Raw genomic sequence first — 20722 nt, forward strand, 5'->3', positions numbered from 1 at the left:
CTTTTGAAGATGAGAAAGATGTTTGTTCTCCTGCAGTCCTCAGGCATCTCTCCCAGTTATCATGATTGTTCAAACGTTATTGAAAGTGGCCTTGCAATTACATTAGCCAGTTCCCTCAGCTCTTGTGTATTCATCCCATCAGAGCCCATGGACTTCTGTATTTCTGGTTTGCTTTAGCATTCACTGACCTGATCTTTCACCAAGGGCACGTCTTCCTTGTTTTAGCCTTCCCCTGGTGTCTGGGACCTGGTGTTCCTGAAGGTTGGTCTTGCTAGTATAGACTGAGGTGAAGGAGATCTTTTATCATACCTTTTGTCACCAGGTCCTCTGCCTCATTCAGCAGAAAGCATGTGTTTTCCCTCATCTTTCTTTTGTCATCTATGCACTTACAGAAGCTCCTCCTTTGGCATCCCTGGCCATATTCAATTCTGTTTGGAATTTGGCTTCCTTAACTGTAATCTGCGTGCTTGCACAGTGCCTCTGTTTTCCTACCAGGTCTTGTGTCCATGCTTCCATCTTCTGTATACTTCTTTTGTTTGTTTGTTTTTTGTTTTTCTTCCTTGTAGCCTTCCTGCCATTTTTACTTCCTGCATGTTGGTATAGACCTCTCCTGGAGGAAGGGGATCCTTGAAATTAACCAGCATTTGTGGGCCACTCTTCCATTCAAGGCCTTGTCCCATGGGACTCTTCCAAGCAGATCCTTAAAGAGACCAAAGTCTGCTCTCTTGACATCCAGTGTCATCATCTTGCTTTTTGCCCTACTCTCTCCTCTTAGGAGAACTCTCCTATCGCAGGGTCACTGCAGTCGACGTTGCCTTCATCCTTCACATCTCCAGCGAGCCTCTCCTTATTGGTGAGTATGAGGTCCAGCAGAGCACCTCTCCTCACAGACTCCTCCGTCACTTGGGTGAGGAAGTTGTCAGTGATTTGCAGGAGCCTCCTACATTGCTTATGTCCTGCTGTGTTGTCTCTTGAGAAGACAGCTGCCTGGTTGAATTCCCCCATGAGGACCAGGGCCTGTTGAAAGTGAGGCTTTACAGGTTTCAGGACTGTTTTGTACACAGAACATGAAAAACAGATGTTTCTACTTTTGTAGCGACTGAGTGACCCATTCTTTTGATTTATACATCCTGTCCCCAGACCACTGAGATTCGGATATGGTTTGCTATTACAACGTGAATTTTAAACACTGCATATTTGCTTTACAGGTTAAGCCAATTAATGAGAAGTTAAGAGAGATAAAAGGAGCTAAAATGCTGGTGGATGTTGTACAAACTCCCTTTGCTCCACTGAAAAAAGTAATTCAGTTTGTGAGTGGGAATGGCTTGGTCTGTGAAACAGTTAAAGAAGCAAGACAAATAGCATTTGATGGACCAGTGAGGTTGAAAGTAAGAAGTCGAATTTTGTTCTATATGTTGGGTATTTAATGCCATTTAAATATTTATTCTGTAAACATCCTACAAAATACTGCAGATAAACATAAAATGATGCTGTGCTCTCTAGTCTATTCCCACATAAACAAATAGCCAGGTATTTTACATGCTTGTATTTTTCTCTCTACAGTAGTACATTTAAATGATTTCCTAGGTAAAGGAGACAAATTAGAAAAGATTGTTAGCGTTCAGACTTATTTCTTGACATAGTCTTCTGTTGATGAAAGGAAAGATGAGGAAAAATGGATAATCCTGTTCTTAAAATAGTTGATTTTAAAAATACAAATATCTTGATAGCTTTTCCGTGAATAAATGCTTTCAAAAATTATTTTAAAAATCTGATAGTTGCAGATGTAGACTGTAGACAGATGAAACAGCTTCTCTGTCTCTTGCAGTTTTTTTTCTTTTTAGCCATATCTCTATTTCTGTCACTGTCTGTGGAGCACTTTTATACACTTACTAAAGCTTTTAAAAATCTTGGTTAGAACAGCTTTAAGTTGAAGGTGAGCGTGGCATCTGGGTTGCTTGAAATTGAGATGACTTACAAAAAAAAAAAAAAACACGTTCTTTACTAAGACTGAAATTTTCTGTTTGTAAATGAGGTGTTCACTCTTCCAGCTGTAGAGTTTTCCTTCCATTATCACCTTGCTTGTTTTGCTCTACTGACCTGGCCACAACCTAAATTACTAACATACAGGAATGTCTCCTATAAACTTCTAAATACAAGGAAATCACAGGATTTCATTTCCTTTTCTGATCTGTTGTAATAATAACAAAATGTGACCCGTGCCATAAACAGTAGGCTTTTTTTGTGGCTTAGTAATTTCATAATAGCGGGTTTGGAATACAGAGTCCAACAAGAATATGTTTATCACTTGTTTAACTACGATATTTTGATGCACTAGTTCACAGTGTATTTTGGCTGCTTTGTGTTAAGAATTTATTTAGTTACTTACTAATTTTTACTTGCAGACAGTGGCACTTGATGGAACTTTATTTTTGAAATCTGGAGTGATTTCTGGAGGATCAAGTGATTTAAGATTTAAAGCCAGATGTTGGGATGATAAAGAAATAAATAAAATGAAAGAAAGAAGAGATAGCTTGATTAATGAACTAAAGGTAGGCCTCTTAAAGAGCACTCAACTGCAAAAGGTATAAAGTCTAATTTAATTTAATTTAAGAGTGGGAGAGATGAAGGTGATTCTCTAAACTTCCATAAGCAGTAAACAGGACATAATAGTTGTTTATACTCTTCTAGTTTTTAGTAATGTACTGTGGGTCCCTGTCTTCAGCTGATGGGCTGGTTCATGTACCACAGAGGTGGAGAACAAGGACAGTGTTGTTAATATATATTCCTTCAAGGAAAAAAAAATGCGGTTTAAAGTACCCTACAACTTGTAGCAAAAAAGTCAATACATTCTGCTAACATGAAAATATTTGCGCAGACCAAAACATGTCAATATAAAATGATTCTCCAAACCTCTAGTTATTGGAGGGGGAATGAGGGGTCAGGGCGGAGAGTAGCAATTTGCAAGTCTGTGCTTTCTTTTAAGAAATAAATCTATGTAAAATGATGCTTGAGTATGACCAATGCTATCAGCATTTACTTTGAACATGGCCATTGTCAGCGAGGCTAGCCTTAAATAGTTAACAAACCTGAAAAACAAATAATTTCCAAATACATCGAATTTCATTTTAAATGTTTTTTCTCTTCTCCTATTGTAATATTTTTCTAGGACTTAATGAAGATCAAACGTAAGGAGACTGATTTGAAGCAGTTGCATGCTCAGTCTCATGGAACTCAGACACGGCTTAAATATTCACAGACTGAATTAGACCTTATTAAAAAGAAACATCTTGCTAATCTCTACATGGTGTAGTACTAAGCCTTTATAATTTTCATGCTTTTAATCATTGTATTTTCGTACATATCTTTATAAATTATAATTACCAGCAGTGAAGTATTACTTCCTAATATAGGTTTTTTACCTTAATTTGTTTTACATACAGCAGTTATGACTAAAGAATTACTAAAATATATATTTTTTAAATGACAAAATAATCTAAACGAGGCTTTTTCTAAATTAGTTTTTAAATTAATATGAATTTCTGCTAAGTTTGGCCTATCATTTAGTAACTTTCCAATGTCTGGTTTAAGTCAACAGACGCTTAAATGATACTTATGTAATTTGCTTCTCTACTGTAACTATTGCATGTAAATCAGCAACAAGTGTGAGTAAGTAGCATTTGAGAAGAAAATACTTAGTATTTTTAATCAGTAAAGTACAGTTCATCTGGATCAGAAAGGTGTTAGTTTCTAGGAAGTTGACCATCCTGTTAAGAAAAATTAGCATCTTTTTCCCTTCTATGTAGGAGAAATCAAAGCTGGAAAGTGAACTAGTAAATACTGAGTCTCAGCATGATATGATAAATGAAGGAGTGCTACAGAGAGAATTAAAAATAGAAGAATTTCAGAAGAAAATCAATGAGGTAGGTCCTTCTGTCATAGTCAGCACAGTTTATGTTGTTATTCTACAGAAACTTCTTTCTGTACCAGGTGGTATTAGAGCTTGGAAAACTTCTAACTTTATAACCTACTTTGTAGACTAGGTTTATAAATTACTCCAGTAATCATCTCACCTTTTCTACCTTTCTTACCAAGGTCACTGTGAACTGAAATGTACTTACTTTACATTTGGGCATTAGTATGTATGAAGCATAGCTTTGCAAATCAGTTTCATTAAAATCAAAATTCTGTGACTGATATGTGCCAAACACAAACCCAACCAAGGGAATGCATATACTTTGAATACTAGATGATGCTTTGCCTAATATATATGCTATAATTTCAGTTGATACAGGAGAAAATTAATTTTGAGTTTGAAGAATAGGGGTTTTCTTATCTTTCCTCTTCCTCCTCTGCTATTAAATATGATTTGCTCTTTGTAGTATTGAGCATGGACAGTCCGTCAAATTTCACAGCTTTAAAGAGGTACAGTACAAACTTCCAGTGTGGATCAAATCACAGAAAAATACTCCAGCTTTTCCATGTCTGAGGGTATAATCTCAAAAGTCTTATCTTACTTGTTCTGAGACTCCAATGTCTAAGTTTTTGGTAAGAAAATATTTACAGGATTTTTTCTTTTTAATGTGGAAAGATAATTACGGAGTGTGACTGCATGACTAAACCATAACCACCTTTTGCCGTGAAGTCTTCCTGGCTCATATGGGTCTGTGACAACATATACATACATGAAGCCCAATTTTAAACTCTCTGTATACCTATACACCCACAAGATTTACAGATCTCTTGGTAATCAGCACTAAGCAGATGTCTGTACAGGTGACTGCCCTTCTGAAAATCATTCTTTTTGCAGTCATGGCTGAACCCATTCAGTGTCTACATGAAAACACACTATTGGTATCTCTTCTTCTGGAAAAGACGATCCACACTTCTGGAACCCGGAGACAGATTAGGCATGCACATGCCATCAGGAATAGAGCTCTATCAGTTCTCTAGAGCTGAGAACAGATCTCAATGCTGCTAGAATACTTTATTTTGGACTCTGCAGGTCTTGTGTCTAGGTGATGACATTACACCACTATATACTTGAAAAGCAAATAAAGAGCAACAGTGTAAAGATTCCTTTTTTTTTTTTTTTGTTGGAAAGTGACAAATATCTGTGTTTTCTGTTTGCTTTGATTGTGCTGGGGGAATGAATAGAGTAGTTCAGTTGGAAGGGACCTACAGCGATGTAGTCTAATTGCCTGACCTCTTCAGGGCTAGCCAGAAGTTAAAGCCTAGTAATGGGGGCATTGTCCACCCTCTTGAGTGCTGACAGGCATGGGGCATCAACCACTCCTCTAAGAAGCCCATTCCAGTGTTGGGCCACCCTCAGAGTAAAGAATTTTTTCCTAATGCCCAGTCTGACCCTCCCCTGGCACAGCTTTGTGTTGTTCCCTCACATCCTGTCATCGGTGACCAGGAGCAGAGACCAGCACCTCCCTGTGCACTCCCCTCCTCAGGGAGCTGCAGGGAGCAGGGAGGTCGCCTCTTGGCTCCTTTTCTCCAGACTGGGCAACCCAAGTGTCATCAGCCTCTCCTCACAGAACAAGCCTGCTAGCCCTCTTACCAGCTTTGTTGCCCTCGTCTGGATGCTTTCAAGGGCCTTAATGTCCTTTTCATATTGTGGAGCCCAGACTGCACGCAATATTAAAGATAAGGCTGCGCCAACATTAATATAGCAGGAGAATCACCTCTTTTGATTGTCTAGCTGTGCTGTGTTTAATGCACCCCAAAATGCAGTTTGCCCCATGGCTGCCAGGGCACGCTGCTGCCTTATGCTGAGCCTGCTGCCAACCAGCGCCCCCAGGTCCCTGTCTGCTGAGCTGCTCCCCGGCCACTTGCCTCCCAGTCTGTGCTTGTGTCCAGGTGCAGCACCCAGCATTTACCCTTGGTGAACTTCATGCCAGTGATGATTGCCCAGTGTTTCTGTCTATCTAGAGTCCTCTGCAGTGCCTGTTGTTCCTCCAGGGATTTAACAGCATTGCATCTCCCAGTTTAGTATCATCAAACTTGCTGAGGATGCACTTAGCTTCTGCATCCAGATCATCAATAAAAGTGTTGATCGGGACTGGCCCTAGATCTGAGCCTCTGGAAATGCTGCTTTTGACCAGCTGCCAGCCAGATGCAGCCCCAGTCACTACGATGCTTTGGGCTCTGCTGTTCAGCCTGTTCATCACCCAGCATAGTGGCTGAGTCAGCAAATTCCTCGTTGCAATTATTTTTTTTTTGTTTGTTTCATTTTGTGGTTTTGTTTGTTTTTTAAGATTGTTGTATGCCTAATGACTATTGTCATTGAAGCCTAGTCCTCCTCCCTTTTTATCAGCAACAGAAGTTCTCGAAGATGTTATGTGATCTAACAGGTTAGATTTCCAGGCTGTCTTTTCTGTAGACAGTTCTGCCACCTCATAGCCTCAGCTCCCTCTCATTCCCTTCAGATGGTCTCCAAAATAGTTCATGCTGATAGCTGCCAAATTCAAAAGGTTGGTTATTGTGAAGAGATAGAAGGCATTCAGTGAAGTGAATAGAATTAAAGCCCAATATAGTACCAAAAGGGGTTTCATACTGTGTTCTGCTAGAATTCAGATAACAGCTCTGGTCTCTCTGAGAAATAAATACGTTATTCTCTACTGCTCTCTGAAAGCCACCTTTGTCATAGGTCTTGCCAAACAGTAAGGAATCTGGTACGTCCTGTGGAAGAGTGGTGTTGCAGTTTAATCTGGAAAATTCACAGCCCTGCACCCCAATGCTTATGTTCCTCACACATATTCCTCACCACTATTAGGAGTTACGTGAGGTGCATAGTACATTATATAGCTTAGACTGATAAGAATGGGTCAGAGGCTAGAAACTTTCTTGAATTAATCTATGACTGAAATTCTGCATGTGGAGAAACCAGAACTACAGCATATTGTCTTGGCTGTGGTATGGGCATGGGGGAGTGCAGATGTGTGTCATCAGCAGACACTGAGGAAGTCATTAGTGTTTGCACCATAAGAATCACAAATCCGGGTAAATTTTCTTTTGCTTGTATTGGGGGAAAACAAACCAAAAAAAAACAATCTCCCCTCCCCCCCCCCCAGAAAAAACAAAACCAGACTGCCTGTCAGTTTCCTGTGAATAATATTATTTGGTTAGGTACAGCATTTGATATCTGGTTAAACAGGCCTACAGACCAAAACAATGTAAACAGTCGTTTTTTGGTCTGTAAAGTTGTCTTAAAATGTTGTTCAGTCCATTGCTTTTGTTAGTATGTACTGTATAATTAGGAAACGGGAGATTCTGTAGCAACTCTTTTGCTGTGGCTCTGCTTTAAGTGGGATGTAGCAATTAATATTTATGGATCGCTTGAAAGGGTTAAAGTGAAGAAACGAACTACATTGAGAAGCCTGTAGCTCATTAGTATCTTGTATACCATTTAGTTTTCTTTCCTTCAGGTGAGTGGGAACCACAGACAAAACTAAGGAAGTTGGTTATACTGTAATGACCTTTATAATGACCAGGTGCTGTCAAGAAGAGCTTAGATGGGAGTTACATTTTGCAGATAATACACCTTCTATTGGGCATTTGTACTGAAGGTGTTATTTGAAAATGTCACGTACAGATTCTTAGTTCCATTTGTTGTTTCCTTGAAGTGCCTTGAAAATCTAGTCTGTAGCATGAGATGATTATTTAAGTGTTGTCCTTTCTTGAGCTGCAAAACAGCATAAACATTGTGCTCCTTCTCTACTTATCCAAAGGCTGAAGATGCTGTTTTCAGGGAATTCTGTGAAGAAATTGGCATAGAAAATATACGTGTGTATGAACAAGAACACGTGAGACAGCAAGAGGAGATCGATAGAAGAAGGTTGTATTTGTAATTGAAATGTTAAAAAAAAAAATATATCAGATTGTGCACATCAGTAAACAAGTAACTCCATCACAGGAAATACCCCAAAAGCCTATAAGACTGAAGGAGGTGTATTACCATGGCAAGAATTAGCAGTGCCACTGCCATGGTTTGGGTTTATTAGACAGTTACAGCCAGAGGTGTTTTGCAACAAACTTGAAGGTAAAATGTAGCATAGTTGCTAAGGCATAGTTATCTAAAATCCACATTGAGAAATGACAATTGAGGATGATGTGAAGGCTTCGTCATGGTCATAAATCTTAAAGAAGAACTGGATGTAAAATGCAGTGATTCAGTATAGGAACGTACTATTGAAGGAAAATGGCATCTTAATTTTCTTAAAGGCAGCTTTCAACTGGTATTCCACTCAAAAAGGTTGAATGTCGCAGGATCACAAATTTGTATCTTAAGGAATGAGTGTTAAAATGAAATGTCTGCTTGTGGAGCAGGCATTTTCTGGCAGATAACAATGCATTTCCTGACATACTTTATAGAAAGTATGCTTTTTTTTTTTTTTAACATGACTACTGTGATGTCTAGTGCTGAACTCCGTTTTCTTTTCAGCAGCATTTACAAAGAGACCCTCTGGCTGGCTTCCAGAAATTTGGCTAAATGTGCATCTTTGGCTAGAGTTGCAGTGAGATAGTGCAGTACGTTCTGTTGAAATTAAAAGCACCTGACAGAAGTGATTCGATCATTTATTTATGTTGGTGAGAACAGAAGTATGGTGATGTGTAGAAAGCTGTTAATATAATAATGGAAAGAGCAGCTTTTTGCATGGCTGTATGCTACCCTGCACATATGGCTTTGGTCTTGCTTGTGCCCTAACTTGCTATCATTAGTCCTGTAAGCCTGTGCTAGAGTGCATTCTTACCTTGGTCTAAAGAGCCTGAAGCTGATGTTGTCAGCCCTTTCGCCTGAACAACAGATGCAGTGCTGGCGGTATGTTATCCAGGAGCTTAAAGCTGAGAGACAGATAGTAACAGCTGAGAGGGAACCTTTCTGTGAGCAGCCACTTGGTTTTATTTTGTTCCTTTCTCACAGCAGAAAGTGAGGAAGCTTCTGCTGTTGTACCCCTATAAACAAATACAGGTCTCAATTAAGAGAGGATGAGCATGGCTGAAGATGGCCTAAAAAGCTCTGGTCTCATGTTACTTAATTACTACCTCCCAGCTGAGCTTTTTATAATCAGATATACGTATATGTCTGCTGATGAGGAGGCTTACTCCTAAGGCTGAGCAGGGAGTGCAGGCACTGGACACAGCACTAGGGTAGCTTTTGCCCAGCTCATCTCTCTATCACTTATCTTCATCCCTTACACTGAGATACAGGAACCTTTAGCGTTAAATTTGATGTTGAATGTGACCCTATTAGATCCTTATATTCTATTTGTGCAAAGATTACCACTGTCTTTTTATAAATTCCAGTATATCTGCATGATTTGGTGTAGTGAAATCTATGTATGCAAATTTCTGTGATCCAGTAGAAGATTCAAAAAAATATATATCTAAATAGTAGAAGTTGAAAATGTATCTTTTAATAATGTAAAATGACAGTTACTATCCTGGTTTGTAAGTGTTGGCTTGAAATACTGTACTTTCACTAGACTGGAGTTTGAAAGTCAGAAGACACGACTAAATGTTCAGCTGGAATATAATCGTGATCATCTACAGAAATTAATAGACACAGTCAGCAAGTTGAGGGAAACAATTCAAAAAGATGAATTGGAGATTACTGGGCTACTTAAGGTAATGCACATATATAATATATCTGGGGCTGAGAGGACAGAATGTGCTGAATTACGATTTTAAACATCACAAAATCTGTTGAGTAATTCTTCTAGTGCCTAATTTGGTCCTGACTTTGTAAGTTAAGAAGCAAAAAAAAAATGCAGCTGCACGTTATTCTTTTAACCTTGGAATAGCCTGTCATATTAGAATATTTATTAATTATTTAAAATAAATTCACTAAAAATAAAATTGGGACTACTGTTTGTACAGGGTTGTGTTCAGTTTATATGAAATGGCAGCATATGACTACAGATAAAACTAATAGTATGTAGCTGAGACTCCAGCATATTTTATGATTAATAGTAAATAATGCTGGTGCTTTGCATCTTTCATCTTTATGGTGCTTCACAAATACAAATAGGCATAAAATAATTTAGTATGAAAGCCAATTTAGATTTTTAATGGAAATAATATGCATGAACTCTTCTTTCATAGCATTTTTTGTTTTTTTTTAATTACTTCAGCAAGATCATGTTGGTAATACGGAAAAAAAAAATCATAATTTTCATAGTATTTTGCTTGTTAAATAAACTGTGCTTATGGTGCACTAGAACAGTGCTTTGAATAAAGTAAAAACTGCTCCAAAGTGGGGGGGGGGGAATGCATCATTTGACATATGCATTCTAGGAACTTTTAAAGAAACAAATAATACGTAAGAAGATACGTACTTCTGATACTGAGAAAAACAATAGACCGTGACTCAGTCATGCACAAAACCCTCTGACTTGATGGCCCATGTGTGTAATTCTGTTGAAATACATTAAGTTAAATTCTGAAGATACTTTGTTCTGATACTGTAATGGCAGCAGGTCTTGATCAAGTTGCCATAGTGCCGGATTCTTAAGCAGTATGTCTTCATGTATGTAACATTAGGTTTGCTATATTCTGGCACCTCATTTCTAGCAATTTAGCAGTTGTATGGGTTATATAGGGGTAGACTTATCTAAAGTACTTCAACTGTGTTTTGCTCTTTGCAGATACTTTTCAGAGATTCTTTATTTTATGCAGATTGCCTCAGGATTTATCTTTTAATGAACAATACTTTTAAAATGATTTCAGGTACCTAAGGTGTTGCTAAATATGTCATACAAGTGCAGCAGATGGGATCCTTTTAGTAGGGCTATGGGAATAACCGAGGAAAAGAGTAGTCCGTGGATTGTAGGAAACCTAGGATCCATGCTGTGTTTGGTGGCATTATCATCTAGTCTGGTACAGTCACAAATCTGGAGCTGGCCATGCCTAAGTATACAAAACAGCTGGATCTTCTAATGTGTAAGATGGGCTTTTTTCACCGTGCCCTTCAGACTTTGTGCTGCAACACGTTTTGAAGTATTGTAATGGGTTTAAACATCAACTTTATGTATAGCTGTATACTAAAGGTTTTTTGGTAAAAGGTTAAAAATGAAAATATTTCGATGCAGGATGGGGAAAAGCATCTAAAAAGGGTGAACGAAATTGTGGAGGAGGAGCAATGTCTTAAGGATACATTAAGTGCTCATAAATCTGAGATTATGAAAACCCAAAGTGAAGTTGAAGAGTTCAGAAAGAAGTTGTTAACTCTTAATAGGTAATTACTAATTATACTCCTGAGAAAAATGATACATGTTATAATCTTTAGAGGAGTTCTTGTGATGTCTGAATTTCTCATGTTCTGTTTTCATGTGAAAGATCATTAGAGACACGGTAACTGGCATTTACAGTATGCATGAGGTAAAAACGGCTTCCACTTCCATATGTGGTTCCCCAAAGTAATGTGGATGAGATTACCTCATGAGAGCATCCCATAATGAGAAATGTTATTCTATATAGCTTATATACCTAGTGATAGTTCTTATTGTAATTTCTGATAAATATATATTGATTTCTACTAGCTACATACTAGCTTACAACTTGATTTGAGGGGAGCATGTTAAAAGATGTTAAACAGTTCTTGAAGTGTTTTACTGCACGTTTGCTGGTAGTTTCATATATTCACTTGGGTTGTACAGCTAGTTTACTTAATGAGATTTTTTTTTCTGATTTTAGCGTTCCAATTTTCTCCAGTCCTTTCAAGTGTTGGATACCTTAAACTAATGTTAATTTTGGGTCACTGTTTTGTCCTTATCCTTCTTTTAAGTCAACTGCTTTAGAGACAGTCTACATTTCAGTTTTCTCATGCTTGTTTATTACTAATGTGTTTAATGTACTGTCTCTTAATCATTAGGTTTATGATGTTTAAAAAATATATGTTGACACAGACTTGTAGGATCTTGGTGCTTTCAGGTCACAAAGGGGATGGAGAAATTTAAGTACCCATTTTCTTTATTTTTGATGGCGATTGCAAAGGTAACTGGTTTTCGTGCTGTTTGACTGTAGATGTTATTGGCAGTGATGCTGCTGCTCTTAATGGTTTTGTGCCATTTGTTTATGTAGGGAAGCTGCAAAATTACAAAAGGAAGCTGCAGCTATAGAAACCTCATTGGAAGATAAAAGATTAAGGAGACATAATATGCTTCTTGAGTGCAAGGTGCAGGACTTGAAAATAAATCTCCTATTTGGATCACTGGATGATATCAGTGAAGTAGAGGTACTTAAAATGTTTATGTAAGATAGATACCATGCAGGTGTCTATTATTAGGTGTCTATTATTTTTGTCTACCAAAATGTTGTTTGCAAGTGTTTTTGCCTGTGCTTGAAAAGTATTCCTGCATGATACCTAAAATCAGTGGTACAAATTGGCCTGAAGGAGTATTCTAGATAGACATAAGAGGACATACGAGGTTCAAGTCAAACATAAGTAAATGTGGCATGTACATGGGTCGAGATAATACTTGGTTAATCATATATTCATAACATAAATACGGTCTAAAATCTTCCTTTTGTCTTCAGTAGATACAGGTACTTACAGAAATCAGGGATAGGCTAAAATAGAAATATTTCTGCTAGCAGGGGATTGAACCTTACTATTTTTCTCAGTCTTCTCTCTTTCTCCAGCCAATCCCTTGTGAGGAGAAATTATACTTTCTCCACTATTGAAAAAAAAAAAAAAAAGGCACTATTGCTTTTGAGGGAGTTGTGTCTGCAAATTTGGAAGGAATCTTGTTGAGCTCATTCCTTAGAAAGGTGCTTTTGTTGGAGGATAGGTATAAATGGGTGGGTCAGAAGCAAAAAATGAAGACAGTGAAATAGGCACTCATCTGAAGGGGATAGAGATGAATTGATAATCATCAGAGTATGTAGGTAGCTCAGTTATCAGTTCATGAATATGGAAGACAGAAAATAAGGAGGTAGGCAGTAGGAGTAACAAATTTGATTGCTGGGTAATAACATTGAGAGGACATTATTATTGTATTAGTTCTGAGAAAGAAGCATGGTGGGAAAGGAACTGATAATGATACATGTTTCATTCAAGGGCAGGTAGCTGTTTGAAATTGAGACTTACAGAGTACAGAAGATGCTCTGCCTGTGTTAAACAGAATTGATTTTTTTCTGAGGCCAACTGAATAGAAGAAATGCCTTGACTTACACACTGCAGAGCCTTTTCTTGAAAGGGGAATGAATTATTATAGAAAAGTAAATTATTTCCCATCAGGAGAGAATGGTAGATTTTCATTGCGCAAATTGTTCTAAATAGATTTCAAATCTATTACTGCTGCTTTCATCTTAGCTTTAAACTGAAATTGGCAGATATTTTCATCGTTATATAAAAGGTGCATTGATTTCCTTAGATCTGTAGGATCTTAAGTTACTTAAGTTTTGGATGAGGGAGGAGCAGTGAAAAGTTTAGCTCATACCCTGTTACAACTGTCTCATCTTTTCCTGTCCTTTCAATGTATTGTTTAAAGAGTTTAAAACTTTACTGTTTTCATATTTCTGAACTGGAATGTCCACTGTATTTATAGCTAGGAACTGAAACAGAAGGCACTCAGACTACAACTATCTATGACAGGGAAGAGGCAATTAAGATAGACTACAGTGGCCTAGCAAATGACCTGAAGGTAATCTCTTGTTTAAAATAAACACAGTTTTATTTTTATTTGAAATATTTTGTTGACATTTATTTAGTCCTCACCTTAGCCTTCAATTGAAAGTTTTTTAAAACACTGGTAAGCCAAAGTGTGTGCATATGCGTTTGTTTTGGTTTTGCAATCGTACATAGCAATATGTGGGATTTTTAGATAGCTCAGTTAACTATGTTACTAAATTTAATTTAAAGCTTACTTAAACCATAAGAATAGAATAGAGAAGTAGTAAATATAACTGATTTTTTTTCCTTCCTCTTTACCTTCTGCCTTTAATTTCCACCACAATAGATTACAACACAAAACTCTAGAAACTAGGGATTGGCTGCAAGAGGTGATGTGAGGGAGCTGCACCGTCTTTCTGTAGTATTTTCGGAAACTGAGACTTAGAATATTTCCCTCTGTAACAGTCACATATTCTTAGCAGGATTTTGTGTATATATTTCTTTTTAATCAGGAAAATAATTAAATACCAGAGGTTAGGTGCAGAACAAGGAGGAATCTGTCATTTTAACTTACCTCAAAAAAAATCTTCAGGAACGTGTCTTGAAAGCTTTTCTCAGAAATCAGGTAATGATTTCTGCTAGTCTCCATCCTGTGTTGTATTTAAACATGGACTTCTATGCTGAAGGGAATTTGTCTGTTTTTACAGGTCTTGTAGAACAATACTTAGGACCTGGTAAATTGATTTGGAGAGCTAAGATCCTGGGTTGAGTTTTTTGTTTAGTTGTGTTTCCGGATAAAACTATTAGATGAGTGGGTGCTTCTCCAGAAACCATGACTGTTTGTTGTATATGTTGAAATGTCTTGGCCTAAAAGCAAATTTTATGTCTCTGTTTTTTTTGTTGGTGTTGTTTATTTCTTTAGGACCTGGAGTCTGATGAAGAGATAGAGGCTCATCTGAACCAGATGCAGCAGGAAATAAAATCTAAAGAGAGTACTTTAATGAAGACAGCTGCTCCAAACCTGAGAGCATTGGAGAAATTACAGATAGCTCGGGACAAGTTCCAAGAATCAATGGATGGTAACACTGAGTCTTATTCATCTCTTCAGTGGCTGTGAGAGTTCTCACCCTAATTAAAATTATCTTTTTTTCTGGGGTCGATCTTGCTGGTTTTGCTTCTTTTGGGTATTGAGGTATTTCTTGTGCTTAAGTGTTTATCCTCAGTTGTCTTTCTAATTATATGTAAGTAGTGTTTAAAATATACTTTGCAGTATTTTATTAAAATACAGTTTGTATGGGTAGCAAAGAATCACTTTGCACAAGCAATCACAAGCGATTTCTTGGCCAAATGGCATTATAAAGTATTTTTACTGATTTTCTAAAAATGACTGACTTTAACAGTAAAATTCTTTTATTTTTTCATAATTAAAAGTTTGCCCAGAATCACAGACACGAGCATCACTACAAAATTATTGGTGTCCTCAAAGAACATTGCAGACATTAAAATGCTACCAAAACCAAGGAGTTCTGAAGCTGTAATCAGTAAACACTGGTGCTGCTTAGACCACCCAGTGTAAAGAAACAATTAGGAGGCAAAATTTTGTTGCTTAGTCCAGAGCAATGTGGCATAGAGCAGACTGAATACATCCCAGCTTTCTAGTTTTGGGGGCCTCCAGTTGAAGTCTGGAACGAAACTCATAGTGTTGATATGCTGCTTGCATGTGCATTGGAACCTTTTTCTGTAGTACGTATTTTCTTTGATGCTTGTTATGGGGTACAATACATATTTGTTCTGTGTATTTTCTTAGAGGCTTATTATGGAATAATTTTAGTGTTTTTTCGTAGCTTTTGAGACCAGCAGAAAGGAGGCCAGAATATCCAAGCAAGAATTTGAACAGGTGAAAAAAAGGAGATACGAGCTTTTTAGCCAGTGCTTTGAGCATGCCTCCATAGCTATTGATCAGATCTACAAAAAACTTTGCAGAAACAGTAGTGCTCAGGTGTGTCACGTTCTCTGGTACTTGGCTTAAAATGGTACTTGAAACTTTGTTATGCAGAATAAGAAAACTTATTAATGTTTTTAGTATCCTTAAGACAGTTTCAGTTCTGAAGGAGAAACTTACACAAATAATGACTTGAGAATTTTAAGATCGGAGGAGAATAATACACCAGACCGTGTTTGACATCAGACAGATATGTGAGCTTGAAGTGTTACCAGTAACAAATAATTCAAAATACTTAATCATTAGTATTGATAATTATAAAAATAATCAATTAGCTGTTTTTTTTGTATGATGTTCTGAAACTTCTTATGCCCCTCTTAAGTATCTTTTTAAAATGATAGACTTAATATGTTGGTAACTTTTAAGGGATCTGTGGAAAAATTATGTCACAATTAATCTTTGCTACAGTTTCAGTATTAATGCTGAAAGTAAAGAGGAAACACCCAAACACTTCGGTCACATCAGATTCAGTAGGTGGTTGAATGTTTAGAGTGCAGGCTTGAAGTTTTGTCATCTTAAACGACAGATTTTGTGTTTTCCTTCAGAGTCAGATACTCAGTAAATGCTTTATTTAAATTTATTTAATTTAAATTCAGTAAATGCTAAAATATCTTTAAACATATCCTTTCTGCTTCTAGGTTGGACTGTATAGTCAAGTATTTCTTTCTTTATGATTACTGGTCCCATACCTTTTACCCTAGACTAAATAATAGACAGGTCTTGACTTTGTGTCATAAACCATGTACCATTTAGTTTATCTGTCATACTTTCTAATGTTTTAGTAAAATAGCCATTACTTTAAAATAATAGTTGTAATTTTTAAATGTGGGAACTGACATACAAAGTATAGGGGAAGGCCTACCTTTATTAAAATCTTTCTTCAGATAGCATGAACTGTAGTAGCAACTCAAAGCTAGATTTTATAAACTAATGTTTCACAAAAAGAAAATGTAGTTTTTGAACTATCTTTACTTTCAAGCCATAAAGAAAACTGTTTTCATAGTCTAGTTTCCATTAGAAAAAAAAAATTACATAAAAGGTCGAAAAAAAAAAAACAAATTTATTTAGTAGTTAAAAGTTTGTAAATAACAAATATGCGGAACCTTTTCAAAATAGTTTTGTTAATTAGCCTCCTTGCTTGTTCTTAATTAAGAGGAATGTTCACTGGGAAGTTTTATAGCGCTGCTCTTCAGTATGGATGAACAAGTGTTTTCAACAAATGAAGCTGATTTATCAGCTTCAAACCTAGCTCACTCAGTATTTAATCTAAAAAATACCCATCGTAATAATTTTATAAATGTCATTAATATTAAAATGTATGCATTTCCAGGCATTCCTTAGTCCTGAAAATCCTGAGGAGCCTTATCTGGAAGGCATTGGCTTTAACTGCGTGGCTCCAGGAAAGCGCTTTATGCCAATGGACAGTTTGTCAGGAGGAGAAAAAACTGTGGCAGCTCTGGCTCTTATATTTGCTATACACAGGTAGAAAAATTCTGGTATTATCCAAGTATTTGTTGCTTAAGTGGCAAGAAGAAAGCATACTTATATGCTTATATACTTATATACAAACCTGCTAATACAGTATGCAGTCACTTACTAAAATCCTTTACCTGTCATTACTTTTTATGAGAATTTTATGATAGTGACTTGCAAAGTAATAGGAATGTTTATTAATATTTTTGCACCTAAATGCAAAATAGTGTATTTTCTTTTACAGTTTTCGGCCAGCACCTTTTTTTATTTTAGATGAGATAGATGCTGCCCTGGATAACACAAACATTGATAAAGTAAGTTGTTCCCTTTTACCTTATCCTTTTATTTGCAATATAATGGTATGTTTTGCAGAAGGATGACTACTTATTGTTAGAGGTTATAGGGATAAAGAGATTGATTATGCTGCGTTAACCCATTTCAAAATATGTTTAGAACAGAAATAATGGTTGTATATGAGGTGTTTGACTAAGGCTAGGTTTAAATTCATAAATCTAATAGTATTTTAATCGTTCTCAAAACTGAATTTGAAAAAATAGATCAGGACTGTGAAAGTATGCAGCGTGAACGGGTGTGATACAATCGAACATAAAGGTCATCTGTGACTGGGTTTGTTTAGTTGGAATTTTTAAGCACTTTGTGTTCCCTTAATACTAAGAAGCAGAAGGGAGTCTATCTGGGTGTTCAAAATCAAGTCATTCTATTAGTGAAGTATTAATTTTATATATTTAATTTGATTGTCTTACTAAATATTTTCATCCTCATTAGCACCAATTAAGAGCTATCACTCCAGTCTTTTTAGAATTCTTGCTTGATTGAAGAAAAGCTTCCAGTTGGTCTTGCTTCATTTTTTTCCTTTTGGTAGCAGTTAGTCACTAGAAAGAAAATTATGACAGAATACAAAGAAAGATTGCCAACTGTAGATGTCAGTCTCTGGGAAGAGAAGACTTGGTACAAGAAGACCTTGTTTAGGAGAGGAATAAAAAGATCTCCACATGTACATGGATTTTTTTAATTATGGAAATATTCCTTTCTACTAAAAGTAAGAGATATATTTCTACCAGTATTAACAGTGATGTCAGTCTTGGTAGAACCTAATAAATGAGAGCAATTTTATGAACACCAAACAGTTTTGGTTTGTTTTCGTACTGGATCTAACTGTGTTGTGTCAAGTACACTGCAGAGGTTGCTTGGAGGGTACCTCTGTAGTAAACAGCTTAGGAAGATCCATTAGTTGTGCCTGCTGGATAGAAGAATTCCTTCTCAGAGGTTACTCACCCCTCAAGCTTTGGGAGATGCCTTTTCCAGAACCTAAGTTCCTTAAACGTTTCGCAGGATCCATGTCCATGAGGGGTACCCATCATCCACTACTTTTGAGGAGATGATGTACACTGCATGTGTTTTAACAGTCTACCATGTTTCAGCAATACTATATTAGATGTAATAGAACTGTAATGAAAATAACTAAGCAAGCATTAGAGTTAGCCTGTCAATTACATGATTGTTAATGAGATTACAAATGAAGTGATCACAAAACACCTTCATAATCCAAGCTTTTTAACAGGATACTTTTCTAGTTATTAGCCTTTCACTCAGGACCACTATGGCTTATCACAGCAGTTGAAGATGATCTGTTTTAGTTAAATACTAGTAATGTGTTTTCTGGATGTTATTCTTAATTCTGGAGTCAGATGTATCCTGGCTGATGAAGATTGCTACAGAGTTAACCAGACTGCCTCCAAGTTCTCCTGTCTTACCTTTCTCGTCAATTATGTATGCATTCATTGAAGTTCGTGGCTTCATTGGTAACGTTCTGACTTTGCATAGAGACTACAAATTGTGCCTTAACACAACTGATGATACACACAGCAGTGAGTTTTCTGCAATTCGCCTCTCCAAGTAGGCTTATTCTGATACCTCTGACAGAAGAAATGTCCACTTTATATCTTAGAATATGCTAAGCAATATTCCTTCTCAGAATGCTGTAAGCAATGACTAGCCTGGTTTCTTAATTAAAACATATTTCTGATCTGATTGATTTACTTCTCTTTAGATTAAAAAACACATTCATAGCTCACTAAGTATTTCCAAAAGAGTCACATTAACAGTTGCTAACCAAACAGTTCCTGTCTGCTGCTCCTGCCACTAGATGTGGCATGGAAGGGGCTGGGGGAGTTTACCAAAATGGCTGCTCTTTTCACATACGCAACATAAAGCAGGCAGCCTGTGATGGAGGCTGTAACCGATAGCTACTTGCAGAGTAGCTGCGCATGTGATGCAGAACAAGGGTAACAAAATAGTGGTTTCCTAAATAAATAATTGTTTCATTAGCTTGAATATATATCTAGGTCTGCCTGTAGGGAGAGTTAGACTACGCTCTAAGAATGTATGAAGTGTCTTAAACTGCAGAATGAGCAAAATCAAAATGGCAGTGATCTGAACGTATAACTTAAATGCTTCCGGCTCCCAGGGTCTTCCTTACCTCTTTCCTTATCAGTAAGATGCAGTTTTTATCAGCCTGATACTAGAAAGCACCAAAATCTTCATAGGCATTTAATACAGCAAGTGAGCAAAAATGATACGTGGAAATGTTATGTTGCTGGTACTCTGTGGTATCTAGTTTTTATGCTTTGAATGAAGAAATCTTTGTTTTTCTGGTTTAAAGATTTGCTAAAGCAGATGTTCAATAATCTTCTTGTAATTATATCATAAATTGAATGTTAATGATGTAATTCACTACAGGCTGTTCCTCAAATAGTATCTTCCACCACACATGGATAAAACTGTACGGATTGACTAAAAAAGTACTTGTTTTCCTTTACTATGTAATTTATATTGCGGGGTGCTGCCTTATTCAGTCTCCAGTTTATAGCTTAATATTTGTACCTTTCATTTTGCAGATCATTGGAAAAAAAAATTGTCACCTACAATGTGGACTAACATTAAATGCATACTAGTAAACAACCAGTAACAGCTTTTTCACTTGTTTTTTTTCAGATTTGGGAATTTCAACCTCCCTTCTAAATTGTAATACATAAAATAATTTTCATTGGCACTGATGTTCTTCTGTAGCTTTATTCATTGGAGTGAATGATTGTTATCATAAAGCAGCAAATCAGAGGGAGGGTCTTAAGAATATGCAGTGTATGTCTTAAGACAGTTTTCTATTTTTTATCTTGCTTATTTCACAACTGAATCATTTAATTCTGTTGCTAATGTAGTTCAGTTCTTTCCTCACCATTCCCTGATTATAGTAATTACAGTGTGGTTTCAGTTGGCCAGAACTAACTATATCATTTGGCTTCTTTCCAAAGGTATCAAGTTTCATTAGGGAGCAGGCACGTGAACAGTTTCAAATGATAGTTATTTCTCTGAAGGAAGAGTTTTATTCCAAAGCAGATGCATTGATTGGAGTGTGTCCAGAGGTAAAAATTATTACTTAAGTTTTGTTAACTAACACAAGCTGGTTCTGTTGAAGTACCGATTTACACCTGAAGAATTACTAGTGAATTATGTATGAAGTTGTTGTTGGGTTTGAACTATTTTGTTTTCAGAAGTAACTGCATGTACTGACTTGATGAAAAGATCACTTTGGTAACTCAAGCTCA

The 20722-nt window shown here is 36.7% G+C and overlaps 1 protein-coding gene across 4 annotated transcripts in view; it reads left to right on the top strand.

Annotated features, from left to right (window-relative positions):
• The window catches only part of SMC1B (structural maintenance of chromosomes 1B), a 41895-nt gene that overhangs the window by 16614 nt on the left and 4559 nt on the right, over positions 1-20722 (top strand). For 3 of the 4 annotated variants that reach the window (XM_040564752.1, XM_040564770.1, XM_040564761.1), the window contains 14 exons: positions 1209-1388; positions 2406-2552; positions 3170-3307; positions 3807-3923; positions 7737-7843; positions 9492-9633; positions 11097-11242; positions 12088-12241; positions 13557-13652; positions 14544-14700; positions 15466-15620; positions 16954-17105; positions 17341-17410; positions 20429-20539. In XM_040564752.1, coding sequence (XP_040420686.1) covers positions 1209-1388; positions 2406-2552; positions 3170-3307; positions 3807-3923; positions 7737-7843; positions 9492-9633; positions 11097-11242; positions 12088-12241; positions 13557-13652; positions 14544-14700; positions 15466-15620; positions 16954-17105; positions 17341-17410; positions 20429-20539 — 1872 coding nt within the window. Of the gene's footprint in view, positions 1-1208; positions 1389-2405; positions 2553-3169; positions 3308-3806; positions 3924-7736; positions 7844-9491; positions 9634-11096; positions 11243-12087; positions 12242-13556; positions 13653-14543; positions 14701-15465; positions 15621-16953; positions 17106-17340; positions 17411-20428; positions 20540-20722 lie in introns of those variants that run through there. The other variant, XM_040564781.1, reaches the window with a different exon arrangement.

The sequence above is a fragment of the Cygnus olor genome, chromosome 1, assembly GCF_009769625.2.
Source record: "Cygnus olor isolate bCygOlo1 chromosome 1, bCygOlo1.pri.v2, whole genome shotgun sequence".
NCBI lineage: Eukaryota > Metazoa > Chordata > Aves > Anseriformes > Anatidae > Cygnus > Cygnus olor.